We start from the raw sequence: 16723 nt of genomic DNA, 5'->3' as shown, positions 1-16723 counted from the left end.
CTATGAAGTTCCTTTATTTAAAGGCCCACAAAACAAAGTTCTTGTTTTTACTATAGTCCGGCCCTCCCACAGTCTGAGGGACAGTGAACTGGCCCCCTATTTAAAAAGTTTGAAGACCCCTGAGTTGTCAATTCGCTAGATACCGAGGGGCAAAAATAAAATGTCCCTCCCTGATCATAGGGACTGAGAGACTACCTACTCCAACTCCCTCATTTTACAGAGGTGGAAACAGAGACTTTCAGTGATTTTCCAGAGTCTGTCCCAGTCTTTCCCCCTCCTTTTTGAGAACCTGACACCCCCCTACCCATACACTGGGAATGTTCTCCCAGTCTCTTAAACCCCAGGAGAAAATGGCGTATGTGGGCCTTACAGTTAGCAGGGAGGGGAATATTAATATTTGAGCAGGAGGCTCATTCTATTTGATTATCATAGGCCCCAGCTTCAAGGGTCCCCACCCTCTTTCCTTAAGCATCAGCCTGATGGGGAAAGGGGGCTGGGGATGAATGGAATTCTCTAATGGGAGAAGGGAAAGCAGGAAAAGGGGGTGGGGGAAAGGGCAGCACAATGGGGAGGGCGGCCAAATCCCAAGGACTGGTTATATTACAAAGTTGGACGGCTCTTAGGAACACTGGGAAGAGAACACTCAACATTCCTGCTGAGGCCCCTCTGGCCAGGGGACTGAGCTGCCTGCGGTTTCTCAGTATGTGGCTGTGATTAAAGTGGGATTTGTTTTAAAACACACAAGTCTCTTAATGAGTGTGTTGAAAATGGGTGCATTGGGGGTTTTGTTGTGTGTGTGTGTGTGTGTGTGTGTGTGTGTTTTAATGTTGTCCCTGAAGACCAGCCAGTGGGGTCACATCTTACTACTGGGAGCTGCCCCTTTTATGCCTTTCATAGAGTTGAAATGGATGGAATGGCCAGCTCTTTGAGGGTTCTCCCCAAGCCCCTTGCACAGCCCCATCCCACTCCATTCCACCCCTTGGACGCTGACGCATCTGTCTCCGTAGGTGCTGGGGCCGGAGGGCCTGGAGCACTTCCTGGCTTTGGGACTGGAGCTGGAGGACTTCCTGGCATTGGAGGCATTGCTGGTAAAGTGATTCTGGGCTAGGGCACGGGGGAGGGGAGCAAGTGAATGGAACGAAGGGAGGAATGGGCACGGGCTGAGCTCCGGCCCAGGGTTAGAAATGGGAGATCACTGACTCTGAGCCAGAGGGCCTGGTTAGCTTTAAGCTCTATCTCAGCCTTACTTTCCTGCTCTGTAACATGAACTCGATGATCTCTGGGAGCCCTTTCAGCTCCAGATCCCTGGGTGTAGGAGTTGAAGGTACAGAGACAAAATGAAGTCATTGAGGCAGCTGGTTGGTATAGTGGATGGAGCCCTGAAGTCAGGAAGACCTGAATTCAAATCTGGCTTCAGTCACTTAACACTTCCTGGCTCTGTGACTCTGGGCAAGTCACTTAACCCAAATAGCCTCAGGGGGAAAAAAATGAAACCATTTCTGCCTTCAAGAAGGCATTCTATGAAGGGAGGAAGCGTGTACATGGCATCCAAAATGTATACAAGTTAAATTCAAATAAGTTTTGGGAAGAGGGCATTTGCAATGAAGTGACCCCCGCCAAATAATCAATTAGGATTAATTAAGGGGCTTTTGTGGACCAGGCACCTTGTCAAATCCTGGAGATACAGAGGCCAAGATGAAATAGTCCCTGCCTACAGGAAGCTTACATTCTATGGATGTGATTAAGTGTATATATGGAAATATATGCAAATATATTCAAATATAAGCTAATTTGGGAGGAGGTATTCGAAGGGAATGTGGGTCAGGAAAGGTCTCATGAAGAAGGTGATCCTTAAACTGAGTCTTGGGATCCCAAGAGACTCAAGTGACAAAAGAAAACATTCCAGGAAGCCAATATAAAGGTAAAGAAAAGGGGGATGGAGTGTGGGAGGAACATCAAGAATTGAATGACTGGAGAGGAACCAGGAAGGGCTACCTGGCCAATGTGTACCAGTCATCACCCAAAATCTACCCTCAGAAAGTATTAAAAATGCACATTTTTAAAAAGTGATATTAAAACTGTTAACTTCAACCAATTCAACTAATACGTACGAGGTACCTATTCCAGTAGTGTTTCAAACTTTTTAAATAGGAGGCCTCAGATTGTTGGAGGGCCGGACTACAGTAAAAACAAAAACTTTGTTTTGTGGACCTTTAAATAAAGAAACTTCATAGCCCTGGGTGAGGGGGAGAAACATCCTCAGCTGCTGCATCTGCCCTGCGGCCGTAGTTTGAGGACCCCTGATCTACCCATTATTCCACATATTGTACGGAATGTACCCCTGCAATTCCATGCCATCCTAAATGTTTGGATCCTCGGAGCAAAGAAAGGATAACTGTACCATGAGAATGAATGAAGTGAGTGAGTGAGTGAATGAATGAATGAGAAATCAAGTAAATAAATGCTTGAGATCCATTAATGATCCCTAGTTATGGTACACTATGCCAGATGCTGAGAGAGATGCAGACCTTGGTTAAACACTGGTCCCTGACCTCAGGAGGCTTGTCCTTGTTCTTTCCTTCTGTGTAACCCCTCTGTAAGCGACTACTTGCTTCCCTACCCCTAGTTCTGGCCTTTGTATTAGAAGAGGAGGGTCCGGTTTTCCTGAGAAGACAGGCAGGACCCTCTGAGCTCCTTCTCTCTTTATGTCTTTCCAGGAGCCGGGTCCCCAGCTGCAGCTGCAGCCGCAGCCGCCAAAGCAGCCAAGTATGGTGAGTGTTCTCAGCACTATTCCCATCATCCTCCCTGAGTCCCTAAGCCAATCTCAGGCCGAGAGACTTAAGTTTCACCCATAATCCCTATTGGAGAACTGATCTTGGAGGCAGGTCTAAGTCTTGTTTCTGACACATCACAGTTGTGTGATTCTGGGCACGTCCTTCAGCCTCTCGGTTTTCTTGTGGAGGAGAGATATCCTCTTCCAGAGAAGACTTGTGTTTGGTAAAAGGGAGCCCCTGTTATTATACCTTTTGGGGGGATCCCAAATCCTTAGAGTCACCTGTTGGGCCTTTCACCCTGAATTAAGATTCGCCATCCACTTTGTCATTATCTGGGAGTCTGTACTGGAGTTCAAAGCAATGGACTAGGTATCATGCAAATTTTCATGACTCCCAGGCAACAAGGAATGAACTCTGCTGGTCCCAGTTTCCAGATCCTCAGAGATCTTATCCTGATAGCAAATCAATCTGTTTCTTGGTCACCCCTTCTGGGGCCAAGCAAAGAAATCCTCATCTCTCCTTGACAAGATAGCACCTGATAGCAAACGATACATACCCTCCCCACCTCTGAGTCTTCTCTAAACTAAATATCCCTGATTCTTCATGTGGCTTGAACTGAGACTGTTCCAGGAAAGGGTAACCACTCTGATTCCTGCCTTATTCCTGAGCACTTGGGTGCTGAGAGATCCTCCTCAGAATCTCATAAAAGGAAAAGACAATTCCCTCTTCTCTCTGAAGGAGCTGCTGGAGGCTTAGTACCAGGTGTTGGTGGCATCCCAGGTATCGGAAGTGTTGCAGGTGTCCCAGGTGTCGGAGGTGTCCCAGGTGTGGGAGGTGTCCCTGGTGTCGGAGGTGTCCCAGGTGTTGGTGGTGTCCCAGGTGAGAGCTATGGTTTCTGAATTCAGACATGACTGAATTCAGACATGTGACTCTGTGTCTGTCTGTAGAGCTGAGATTGGAGTAGAGAAAAAAAGGGAAAGAGGGTGGTCAGAGGGTGGTCTCCTGAGTTTGAGGTACAGCCGACCAGGAACCAGGAGGACTTGAATTGGAATCCCTCCTCTGACCCCAATCAGCAAATTGGAATCCCTCTTCTGACCCCAATCAGCAAATTGGAATCCCTCTTCTGACACCAATCAGCAAATTGGAATCCCTTTTCTGACACCAATTAGTAAATTAAAATCCCTCCTCTGACCCCAATCAGCAAATTGGAATCCCTCTTCTGACCCCAATCAGCAAATTGGAATCCTTTTTCTGACCCCAATCAGCAAATTGGAATCCCTCTTCTGACACCAATCAGCAAATTGGAATCCCTTTTCTGACACCAATTAGTAAATTAAAATCCCTCCTCTGACCCCAATCAGCAAATTGGAATCCCTCTTCTGACCCCAATCAGCAAATTGGAATCCTTTTTCTGACACCAATTAGTAAATTAAAATCCCTCTTCTGACCCCAATCAGCAGTGTAACCATAGGCTTCTCCATGAATCTCATTTTGCTCCCTTACAAAACAAGACCTGCGGTCCCTACCCACAAGATTGTTGAGTACCTCGAATCAGATCCTATACGAAAAGGTCCTCACAAACCATAAAACCCTGCATAACCTCGGTGGTGATTCACGGGAAGCAGCCTGGCACAGCGGACTGAACCCTGGATATCGGGCCAGAAAACCTGGATTCACATCCGGTTGCTATCACTTAATGCCTGACTTTTCCAAGTCGGCCTCCCCAGGTCTTCGTCCGCTCACCTGTGACGTGGGGAGAATAGACGAGATGCCCCCTTAGACCTGTGCTCCCATGAGTTGGAGTCTGACTGCCGTCTAATCTAACCCCGTCGTTAGCAGGGGCAGGAACGAGGTCTTTTTTGTCACTATCGTTCTCTTGCCCGGAGCCCTACTCTCTCCCTGTCTCGTTTCCCAGGAGCAGTGAGCCCAGCTGCAGCAGCCAAAGCAGCAGCTAAAGCAGCCAAGTACGGTGAGTACCTCCTGGGTATCCCGGGCCAGCTCACCCTGCACTCCAAGGGCGCCGGGGAGGCTGGGAGTCTCTCTCCCCACTGGCCACCTGCACCCAGGCCATCACCTTCTTTCTGCAGGGGCCCGAGCTGGCACCGGAGTCGGGGTCCCTGGTTTTGGCGTGGGTGCCGGAGGCCTTCCCGGCTTTGGGGCTGGCACTGGAGCTGTTCCTGGTGCAGGAGTCGGTCCTGGAGGCATCCCCGGGGCAGCGCTTTCCCGTGAGTTGGGGTTCAATCACCAGGAAGGGAGATAGAATCCTGGCTTTTCCATCCCCAGAATTCTGCAGGGGGGGAGAGGGGAGCCTGCTTCTTGGGCTGCCCCAAGTACCAACGCTCTCTAGCCAGAGCGTTCCATCACAGGGTGATTTACTAGTCCCCAAGTCTCCCTCTTTTCTGTCTCTCCTACAGCTGCTGCCGCCGCCGCCGCCGCTGCCGCCGCCGCCAAAGCAGCTAAGTATGGTAAGTGCCCAGAGTGTGCCCTCTCCTTCCTCACCCCCCGCCAGGGATCTCTCCCCACTCCTCCTTCCACCACAAGGAGGCACTTTAGGACCCTAGAAGCCAGTGGGCAGATCCCAAAGAGACAGCAGCACATCCCATCAGTCTGGGCCACAGAAGCCATGGGATGCAGTGGAAATAATACTAGCTCTGGAGTTAGATGCTCCAGATTCATGCCCCAGTTCTGCCGCTGACTACACAAATGACCCTAAGCAAGTCATTTTCCTTTCTTTGGGTCAAAGCTTCTTTCTCTGTAAAATGAGGTGGCTGCACCAGAGGCTCTGAGGTCAGTCAATTAGTCAGCAAGTATTTTTATTAAGTATTAAGGAAGTATTTTATTAAGTGCTTACTACATGCCGGGCCCTGGTCACATTACCTTCCACTTCTAGATCCGTGATGCTGTAATCCCTTCCCCGCCTGCCTGGCCGTGGGCCGGTGTCAGAAGAGCTTAGGAAGCTGCCCACTAGTCTCCTGACCCCAGACGGGCTGCCCTTCCCTTCTCCACCCTTCTTCATTTCTTTCCTCCTTCCTGAGGATGTCTCCCCCTCTACCCCCTGTTCCCCCCTGATCCCCAGGAAGCCAGAGCTGAGATCGAGCCCGCCACTGACATCAGGAAGTGTTTGACAGGCAGGAAGACTTCTGGAAAGACCTCAAAAACCCCACCAGACTCCAAGCTAGGTCATAGCTCCAACATAGAGCTGATGTCATGGGTCCCTGGAAATACCCTCATGGGAAATAAGCTGAGGTTAGAGGAAGAGCAGGAAGTACCGGCGAGGAGTCTGGCCATAGCTGAAGCAACAGGGTTTTTGTTTATTATTATTTTCAAGTACTAAATGTTTAAAAAAAAAAAAACTCCCTTATTTCCCACCTTACTGGGGTAAAAGACAGAAATGGAGGACAGAGAAAGGAGAGAGACAGAGATGGAGAAAAAGAAAGAAAGAAGAGATGTTCACAGACTTCCTCTCTCTCCCTCCCTCCTTTTGTCCTTCCCTCTTTCCTTCTCTCTCTCCCTTCTCTGTCTCTCTATCTGTCTTTCTGTCTCTGTCTCTTTGTCTCACTGTCTCTGTCTCTCTCCTTTCTCTGTCTCTGTCTTTCTGTCTGTCCCTCCCTCCCCACATCATGCTGCTTCTATTACAGTATAATTCCAAGCAGAATGACTCGCCATTTATCCCTAATTTGCAGTTCCCTGCATCTCTGCTTTCTTCTTCTGCCTCCACTCCCCCTGCTCCCTCCTCGAACCCAGCTGGCTGAGAGTTGGCTCTCATGCCCCTGTGGGTTAGAGCCGGACTGACTTCCTTCGATCCCCTCAGGTGCTGGAGGTCTTGGAGGAATCGTTCCCGGCGCTGGCATCCCGGGTGTGGGGATTCCAGGCGGCGTTGGAGGCGTTGGCGGGATTGGAGGCGTTGGCGGGGTTGGAGGCGGTCCAGGTAAGCTGTTGTTTCCCCACTTTGGACACTGTCCATCTCAGGCTCTCATTTGTCAGGGGTTCCCGGGGGCCCGAGGAGGATACAAGTTATTTCCTAAAACCATAGAATGTCACAGCTGGACGGGCCCTTGGAGGCCCCACCATGTTACAGAGAAGAAAACTTAGGGGAAGAAGCTTCTCCTTTGTGAGCAAAGTTCTCAGTGTCTGCAGAACATCCAAAGCTAGAAGCCAGGTTTCCTCACGCCTCTCTTGAGCCCTTTGCATGTGCCCCTGGCTGCCTCCTTCCTTTCATTCAGGGCTCATTATTCTCCAGGACAGAAATCCACAAACTTTTTTATCTCGGGACCCCTTTACACTCTCAAAAATTATTGAGGAATCCTCTAAATAACTTTTGCTTTTGTGTGTTTCATATTCATAGTAACACAACATTATAAATTTAAAATGTCTTAGTATTATGAAAATTGGTCTTAGGGACCCCCAGGATTTCACGGGTCCCACTTTGAGGATCACTGCTCAGGAAAATCCCAGGATCATTGAACTAGAGTGAAAGGGAACCTTAGAAGCCAGGCCACCCAACACCCTCACTTTACAATGAGGAAACTGAGGCCCCGGGTGGATAAAGGAGCTTTCCCAGGGTCACAGAGTTGGTGAGTGACTGAGATAGAACTGGAGTCCAAGTTATCCTAACTTCAGATCCAGAGCTCTATCTGCTGACCACATGTTAACTGCATCACTCAGATTTAACCTGGAATCTAGAACTGTAGTGGTGAGGGGAAAAAAAATCCACAAGAAATTCACGTTCTAAATCATGAGAAATTTTACACAATTTTCCCCTCTCCCCGGGAGGGTGTGCTTGACTGCTGTCTGCGCTTTACCCATTGTGCTCACTGCAAAAATCAGCTGAGACATTCTGCCATCACTTCCCGTTTGTTTGCCAGAGTCAAGGTAGATTGATATCAGTGAGTCGCGTGGCCTTCTTTGAATTTGTGGCCCCAATATCCAAGAAGTAGATGGATAGACAGACAAGAAAGAGATAGGCAAGCATAGATGAATGGATGATAGAAGGAGAAAAGAAAAAAAGCTAGACAGATGGATAGATGGATGAATGAATAGATACATAGATAGACAAGAAAAGAGATAGGTGATGGTAGATGAATGGATGATAGAAGGAGAAGAGAAAGACAGATGGATAGATAGATGAAAGAATAGATAGATAGACAGACAGACAAGAAAGAGATGGGTGATAGTAGATGAATGGATGATAGAAGGAGAAAAGAAAGATAGGCAGATGGCAGATAGAGGAATGAACAGACAGCTACATAAATAGATAGACAAGAAAGAGACAGATCATAGGTAACTGGATAGATGATAGAGGGGAAAAAAGATAGATAAATGGAAAGATGGATAGATGGATGAATAGAAAGAGGTAGATGATAGGTGAATGAATGGATGATAGATGGAGAAGAGATAGAGACAGGTGGATAAATGGAAAGATGATAGATGAATGAATAGATAATCTGATGGTAGAAAAGAAAGAAATAGATCATGGATAGATAACTGGTTGGATGATAGAGGGAAAAAGAGAGAGAGAGAAGAAAAGAATAGGTAATGGATGAATGGATGATAGAGGGAGAAAGAGATGGACAGATGGATAAATGGAAATATGGATAGATAGATGAATGGATAATCAGATGTATAGATGGACAGCTAGACAAGAAAGAGATGGATGATAAATGGATGAATACATGATTGCGGGAGAAAGAAAGAAATTGATAAATGGAAAATGGATAGAAGAATGAATATCAGATAATCTGATGGATAGATGGATGGATAGACAAGAAAGAGATCATAGATGGATGAATGGATAATAGAGGGAGAAAAAGACATACATAGATATAGATAGAGAGGAAGAGAGAGTATTTATTTAAGCTCTTGCTCTGTGCCAATACTGGAGATACAAATACAAGCTATCAAGATAGTTCTTACCCCCAGCTTACATTCTACTGGGAGAGACATAATCTAAAAAGGGAGCTGGAAAAGGATCGGGATTGACAGCATTTAAGCCTGGTTCCCAATAAGCTAAAGTAAAAGCTCATTTATGTGAGCCATAGGACCCAGTGGTGTGGTCCTTTCTGAGGATGCAGGAAAGGGGACAAAGATGAGGAAGACCTGAATCAAAGGCCAATGGTGAGATGACTGGGAAGGTTCAGTCACAGACTAAGTCAATAGGGTGAAAAATGAATGTACTTTTCCTCTAAATGATTTCTCAAACCACAGGTAACATTTCCTTCTAGGAGATGAGTTACAACCTTGCACCTTTGTCCCCAGTTCAGAACTATTGTGATCACAGTCTCATCTAGCCCCAATATGACCACCAGATAATCTCGCGCTCTCCTGTGTTGGGAGTTAAATGGCTTTCAGGAGAGTTTTATGTCTGAAGGCCCGCGTGACTTCAAAGTCCTTCCTGGGAGCTCCCTGCTAAATGCCCGTGGCTTCCTCAGTCTCTCTTCTATCTGGTCATTAGAGAACACCTAAGTTCGCTGTTCTCAATTCCTTGAGGAGAGGGTCTCTCTTCTTAAGGCCCAGAACCTAAGGCCCATGCCTACCTTTTCCAATCAGAAGATGATCATTGCAGGAATTAACTTTTTCTTTTCTTTCTTCTTGTTCCCTCCACCTGCATTGATTCCCCTTAGATCCTTAAAGTAGGGGTGTGTGACCTTTCCAAAGATAGTTTGATAATTAGCTTTCTTTGTAACCCTTTATATTTTGTTTTATGCATTTAAAAACATTATTCCACTGCCCAAAGGGTCCATGATGTCCAGGAAAGACTGAGCCCCTGCCTTAGAAACTATGATTTCTCTTAAACATGGACTTTTTTCCAAATTGTTTCAGATGCAAATTATTTTAGAAAAAAAATCCATTAAAACTAATTTTTCTGTTAAGTTTTAATGATGCATTGGGGTTTTTTAAAACTTCCCCATCATTTCTGGCACTATACCATCCCTTCATCCTTCCCCTACTTCCTAGCTGAATTCTCCCTTTGAACAAAGAAAACCGAAGCTGTTCGGTCATTTCAGACTCGACCCTATTTGGAGTTTTCTTGGCAACCCCTGGAGCGGTTCACTACTCCCTTCTCCAGCTCACTTTACAGATGAGGAAACTGAGGCAGAGTGAAATGACTTGCTCGGGGTCACACAACTAGTAATGGTCTAAGGCTAGATTGGATTTCCTTATTCCGAGTCCAGCGCTCCATCCAGGGCATCTCCCAGCTGCCTTTTAACAAAGAAAAACATTCACCCCCAAACTCGGTTCTGCGAGCTTGTCTGATAATGGACACAGCACTCCCGGCCCCCCCAGTAGTTCCTGCTCCTCCGCCAGGAGGAAGGGCCATCGTTGATATTCCATTCTCTAACAGCTTTTCAATTACTCAGAGTTCAGTTTCCTCTTAGTGACCTTTCCACTTGCGTTATTGTTCAACATCGTGTTTATTGTTCTCCTGGTTCAATTCCAAACTGATTTCTCAAAGAGCTCATATTCCAACCAAAATAAATATTTCCAAACGATTGGGCGAAGCCGGCGGTGAGGGCCAGGACCGTCCTGGGTGGGGTGCCGACTCCGAGAAAGGCTACGGGGGATTAGGAGAACAGAAAACAAAGTTTAAGTGCAGATTTATACTTGTCTCTTCCACTTATCATATCTGGGAGGCGGGTGTGGAGAGAATCCAAAAGCTGGAAGGGCCTTCCTCCGGCGGATCTGAGCCCTTCATTTTACCGATAAGAAATGGGTCCATGAAGGACAAGGGCCTTCACTTTAGGGAATTAGAAATAAAGCTAAGACTTGACTCTCCTCAGAGGCGAGAGCCTGCTGGAGAAGGCTTCTGGAGACCCCTGGAAACGTGGCCTGTTTCATCCAGGGGGCAGGAAGGGTGAGGAGATGGACACTCCTCTGTGGGCCCCCTCCACCTTCACTGCCTTCACTCAACGTGGCTGCCCTTCTCTCTTCTCACAGGAGCCCCATCAGCCGCCGCCGCCGCCGCCGCCAAAGCCGCCGCCAAAGCCGCCCAGTACGGTAGGTACCCTCCGGAAACCGTCCCCTCGGCCCTAACCCATCCTTCAGTGTGGGTACCAGGTATCCCCGGGACTCCCCAGGCCTCCACCAAGGGCCTGACTCTCTAAAGGGTTACAAGGGATGGAGCGTGGGGCCTGAAGCCGAGAACTCAAACCTGGCCGCAGACCCTGGGCACGGCACTTCCCCTGATTTCCCCATCTTGGGGAGCTTTCTCTCCATCACAGTCCTTTTCCTCCACATTTGCTTCCAGTCTCCCACTTCCTCACCAGCCATTCTCTCAAAGGGCTCCTGGAGGACTATTTGGGGATCTGAAAAGTTCAGATCACGTGGGTCCCTCTTTACTGTTTATAAGAAAAGTACAATATAGATTTAGATCTACAGGGACCTTGCAGATGAGGAGACTGGGTTCCAGTGAGAGCCAAGGTCAGCCACGCTGCTGCTCAGTTCCTTGCGATCCCAAGGCCACACAGGCAGTGCATTTATAGGTTTCTGGCTCTAGAGCCAGAGGTCCCTCCAAGGACTTCATTCTATAAACGGGGAAACTGAGGCAAGTGGTGGTTAAGTCATTTGCATGGGGTCAAATAGCAATGAAGAGTCTGAGGATGGATTCAAACTCAGGTCTCCTGGAGCCCGATCCAATATGGATTCCAGCATGGAGCTGGGAGAGACTTGGGTCCAACTCCTGGCTCTTCACTTACTAGCTATGGGTCTGGAGCAAGTCCTGTAACTTCTCTGGCCCTTGGTTTCTTCCTCTATAAATGGGAGAGTTGGACCATCCAGATGGCCTCTGGGGTCCCTTACCTTGTGACTCTTGCCGGGACCCCATACACTCCATCTCGCATCCCCAAAACTTTGGGGAGCGATCCCCTCCCATCTAGTTCCTGTGTCTCTTTGCCCTCTGCCCAGCCCGCTTCCAGGACCCCAGGATTCCCATCCCCTGGAGCTCAGACGTGGATTCTGAGTCCCTCCTTTTGATCTCCACAGGGTTAGTCCCAGGTGTGGGAGGACTAGGAGGAGTCCCCGGAGGACTAGGAGGAGTCCCCGGAGGATTAGGAGGAGTCCCGGGAGGACTAGGAGGAGTCCCGGGAGGACTAGGAGGAGTCCCGGGAGGACTAGGAGGAGTCCCGGGAGGACTAGGAGAAGTCCCCGGAGGACTAGGAGGAGTCCCTGGAGGTGCTGGTGCTGGAGCCGGAGCTGTCCCAGGTAAGGGGGAATCCCTGCAGCATGGGATTGTGGGAAAGGGTTGCTCATACACGGCCCCCCCAAAGGACAGATGGGCATCCCTGACCCCATCTCTTACTTTGTATCTCTAGGAGCAGGGACCCCAGAGGCCCAGGCTGCAGCCAAAGCAGCCGCCAAAGCCCAGTACAGTAAGTACCACTTTGGACAACTTGCCTCCTGGCCAGGCCCAGAGACCTGACCCGACTAACTAGCCACTGACACATGGATTCTGCTCTTTTCTGCCCCCCACCCCGAAACCCTGAAAAGAGCAGAGGTTGCCTCAGCACTGGGTTCTCCTCGCCCACTTCTGCGCTGGCTCCCTGAGAAGGTTCGGGGCCGTCTCCCTGGCCACTTCCCTCCTTTTCCATCCTGTTAGCTTTCCCTCAGGTCCCAGCCCCTGAGTCCACCCGAGCCCTTTCTTTCCCCAGGAGCTGCCACTGGGATTGGAGGCCCTGGCTACCCAACCAGAGCCGTAGATGGCTTCGTTGGTGGTCCTACCTTCGGGATTGGTGTAGGTGAGTGTCCCAGAGGGGCCGGGTTTAGGGATGGAGGCAGAGCAGCCGGCTTCTCTTGCCGGAGGGCCACAAGTGGCCTGGGGTATTGCCGGAGCCATCCAAGGTCATTGCTGCAGTTTAGCACAGGGACAGATACTGGGGATGGGAGGCAGCTGGTGTGGCCGGGGCCCCTCCCAGAGGGAGAAACTTTGCCCCAAGCCTAAAGGTCCGGGAGGAAGCTGGGTAGGGCTTTCTGCTCAGTCTGATCCCGGCCACGGCCCAGGGTCCCTTGTTCCGGCCCCTGAGCCTGCTTACAAATCAGACCGTGTTATGGACCCTCCAATTCTGTCTCTTCCTCCCCAGGCCCGGGATCCCTGGCAGCGGCGAAAGCAGCTAAATACGGTGAGTGTCCTTCCTGCTCTACTCCTGGCCGAGCCCCAGGTGCCCCTTCTGTGCCCCGAGCCGTCTCCTGACCCAGTCCCATGGGCCCTGTCCTTGGAGCTGTGAGGTGGAAGGTCCCCTTCTTACAGGAAGGATTAGCGGGGGCGGGGGGGGGGAGAGAAGTATTTCTCAACAGATGCAAGTTTGGCATCAAGGAATAAGAGGCAAGCCAGGAGAAATCGGGAGGCTCTGGGAAGTGAGAAAAGGCTGATGGGACTGGGGCAAGAAGAGCGCACACTCAGAGAGCACTTTGGGTTTACAAAGCCCTTTACAGACATGATCCTGTTTGAGCACCAGAGCAACCTCGTGAGCAAACCATGAATTTGTATGTTAGAGCAGAAGCTTCCTGCAGGCAAGCCTTATTCCGTCTTTGTTGTCGGAGTCCCAGCACCTAGCACAGTCAGTGTGGCTGGTACATAGCAGGTGTCCCATAAATGCTGATTAATAATTGATCGATCAGTTGCTCTCTTAGTTTCCTAAAGCTGTTTCAGCCTATGGGACCCCAACGATCCCAAATGAAAACCACAAATAGCCTGAAGTCTGAGACTCTCCTTTCCAGCCCTAAGGGATTTGTCCCAGGAGTTTCCAAGTCCAGAGCTCTTAAAAATCAAGACTTTTTACGGCTTCAATTTTCCTCTTCTTTAAAATGGGTCGTATAGGGGTAGCTAGGTGGCACTGGAGTCAGGAGGACCCAAGTTCAAATTTGACCTCAGACACTTGACACTCCCTACCTGTGTGACCCTGGGCAAGTCACTTACCCCTGTCTGCCTTGGTTTACTCCTCTGTCAAATGCTCTGGAGGAAGGAAATACAGACCACACCAGTGTTTCTGCCAGGACAATGTGACCTGGATCTTAGACCGTGGAGTGCTTTAAATGGCTATTTGAGCCCTGCGTGCAGAACGGGTTGTGGGCTCAGACCCGGGTTTGCCAGGGATCCAATCATTTGATTGTAGGCTCCTTGAAGGCAGTGCCTGTTTCATCCCGCGCCCCCCTTATGTCTCCAGTGCCCAGCAGTCAGTCAGCCTTTTGCCTTTTTTGTAGCCCCTCATGCATAGTAAGTGCTCAGTGAATGTTCACTGACGAGCTGAGAGTCCCCGAGCTAGAGAACCCGCTTCCCTTGGTCCAGATCCTGACCTGTGACCATCTGGCCTGAAAGGTCTCCCCCCCCTTCCGAGGCTGCAGTCAGCTCCTGGTCACGTCTGCCCGCACCGTGGCCAGGATGCTTTCTTAGATCTGCTTGGTGGGGGGACGGAGGAGGGGCCCTCGGGGCCTCCGAGGACGTGGCAGGAGTGACGGCATCTCCAGGCTGGCACGTCCCTAGAGCCAAGCCCTCGCCAGCCGCCAAAGGGAGCAGTCGTTCCTGGCCCGTCCTGTGCTTGGCAGGCCAACAGATGATTTGCAGCTTGCTTTATTGGGATTCTGCATGGAGCAAGATTCTTGGATGTCTCAGCCCATCTCAAGTCCACCAACTGGCCCACACTTGTAGACCAGGGGCCCAATTTCCATCCTGGAGAACGCTGTGCTTTTCCATCCCCTCCAAAAGAGGGGAGCGGGGGTTGCTCATGTGCTTCCACGTCCGCTTGGCTGGCCCAAAACTCACCAGCTTTTGAGGAAGGTCACCCTCATCTCCAGGTCACTGAATTAGTGCCAGCCGGGCGGGCGCAAGGTCATTCAGCCTGACCCCCTGCTCTTAGAGAGGAGGAAACAAGGCGGATCTTAGAGAGGAAACAAGGTGGAAGGGAGGGGATCTGCCCAAGGCCTCCCGGCCAGTGCGAGCCAGAGGCACTCCCAGACACAGTTCCTACCCTCGAGGAGCTTCCCTTCTCCTGGAGGAGAGTATTTTTCTCTTTGAGCAATAAGAGCTCCTGGAGCTTCTTAAGCCCAGAATGCCTCTGGCTGTCTTGTAGGATCTCCGCCATCATTCCTTGCTTCTGCTCAGCATTTTCCCAGTTTTGTTTGGTTCTCCAGGTTAAAATAAAAAAGAAAGTCTCCTTTTCTGGCAAGCAGGGACAGACATTATTCTCCCCCATCATCTCCCCCCATCTGTTTACAGATGGGCAGCAAAGTGGCAAAAGTGCCTGCCCGGGAGTCAGGAGGAACTGAATCCGAATCCAGCCTGAGACATTCTCTGGCTGGGTGGCCCTGGGCAAATCATTTAATCCTGCCTGCCTCGGTTTCCCCATCTGGATTAGCTGCCCTTCCACGGTCCTCCCAGTCCTAGATTACGCATGAGCCTGGACCTGCAGAGTAAAATAATGGCTTCGGAGGCCCCATCCAGCCCTAGCGAGATGAGACTGGGAGGAGGGAGAAGGCCAGGGTTACTTCTTAACTCCTCCAGTATCTGTCTCTCTCTCTGGGGATGGGGAGAGAGTCGGACGAGGGCCCCACAACCCTGTCTCTGGGGCGCTAACAGGGGTCCTGCCTTTCTTATCCCAGCAGCGGCCGGAGGAGCTGGAGGCTTGGGAGGCCTGGGAGGCCTGGGAGGGGCTGGAGGCGGCTTGATACCTGGCGTGGCCGGAGTCCCCGGTGGAGGGGCTGGAGGTCTGGGAGGTGTCCCAGGTGAGCACAACAGCCAGGTCCCTGTCAGGCAGCCACAGACGCTTACGACGCATTGACCGTGTGCAAGGGGCTAAGAAGGGCTGAAAAGAGCCCCTCAAAGTGGCCGCCCTCAAGGGACGGTGGGGAAGACATGGGCAAATGCCACGTGCAAACAAGATAACTTGGCAATAATGACTAGAGGGGGGGTTCTGGCGTTACCGGGAAAGGTTTCCTGCAAGGGCCAGGTTTTAGATGGGACTGGAAGGAAGTCAGGGAAGCTGGGAGAAGATGGGGAGCTCAGCTCTTCCAGGGATGGGGAAGCCTCTGGCCAGCGAGGATGCACTGAGTCAGGAGCATCTTGTCCAAGGGCCGGCCAAGAGGTCAGCGTGGCTGGACATAGAATAGAATAGAGAAGGAGCCTGGAAAGGGAGGAAGGAGTCAGGTTGTGAAGGGCTGGGAAAGTCAGACAGAGTTTTTTCTCTGGAAGCAGTGGGAGACCAGGGGGATTTCCTGAGTTGGGGTGGGGGGCACGTGGTCAGATCCACAGTTTGGGAAGATTATGTGATAGCTGGACTGGGGGATCTCAATAGTCAGGGATGAGATGATGGTGGAGGAGCCTCCGGAGAGGGGCAAGCCTCCCCTAGCTCCTCTGTCTGTTTCCCCAGGAGCAGGTACCCCCGCAGCAGCTGCAGCCGCCAAGGCCGCCGCCAAGGCCGCCCAGTATGGTGAGTGCCCTTCTCCCCAGGCGGCCTTTTCCCGCTGTGTCTCCAGCCCCCAGCCACGGGTCCTCTTCTTCCTCCTCTACGCCTCCTATGGCAACATCCCCTAGGATGTGGTTCACTGGAAAGAACCCAGGCTGAGAAAGGAGCTCTGGGCTTCGTTCCTGACAGTGCTCGCTTGCTGTGGGTCCCTAGGCCGGAAAAAGGATGATGAAAGCCATCTCCATGGCGCCTAATATGTGCTGAATTATTATCTCAATAGTTCCTCACAGAGGGGAACCTCATTTTACAGATGGGAAAACTGAGGCAGGGTGATTTTACCAGGATGTATGAGTTTCGGAGTGTGTGACAACGATGATGATAAGACGGCTTTGTTCTCTTCACACTCCGCAGGCGTTGGAGGAGCTGGCGGGCTCGGAGGCAGAGGCATCCCCGGCATTGGTGGTGTCCCAGGTGTGGGCGGCGTCCCAGGTGTAGGAGGCGTCCCAGGTGTAGGAGGCATCCCAGGTGTGGGAGGCGTCCCAGGTACGGGTAGCCAGC

The 16723-nt window shown here is 50.6% G+C and overlaps 1 protein-coding gene across 1 annotated transcript in view; it reads left to right on the top strand.

The window, feature by feature from the left end:
• The window catches only part of ELN (elastin), a 42634-nt gene that overhangs the window by 20086 nt on the left and 5825 nt on the right, over positions 1–16723 (top strand). Inside the window, exons 16-30 of the mRNA XM_031967940.1 lie at positions 1008–1088; positions 2718–2771; positions 3513–3653; positions 4690–4743; positions 4862–4999; positions 5189–5239; positions 6586–6702; positions 10710–10769; positions 11754–11972; positions 12083–12139; positions 12419–12505; positions 12848–12886; positions 15363–15485; positions 16130–16189; positions 16577–16708. Of these exons, the coding sequence (XP_031823800.1) occupies positions 1008–1088; positions 2718–2771; positions 3513–3653; positions 4690–4743; positions 4862–4999; positions 5189–5239; positions 6586–6702; positions 10710–10769; positions 11754–11972; positions 12083–12139; positions 12419–12505; positions 12848–12886; positions 15363–15485; positions 16130–16189; positions 16577–16708 (1413 nt within the window). The remainder of the gene's footprint in view (positions 1–1007; positions 1089–2717; positions 2772–3512; positions 3654–4689; positions 4744–4861; positions 5000–5188; positions 5240–6585; positions 6703–10709; positions 10770–11753; positions 11973–12082; positions 12140–12418; positions 12506–12847; positions 12887–15362; positions 15486–16129; positions 16190–16576; positions 16709–16723) is intronic.

Source organism: Sarcophilus harrisii, chromosome 4 (assembly GCF_902635505.1).
Source record: "Sarcophilus harrisii chromosome 4, mSarHar1.11, whole genome shotgun sequence".
NCBI lineage: Eukaryota > Metazoa > Chordata > Mammalia > Dasyuromorphia > Dasyuridae > Sarcophilus > Sarcophilus harrisii.
The sequence above is the reverse complement of the archived record's forward strand: the minus strand, read 5'-3'. Positions and strand labels throughout refer to the sequence as shown.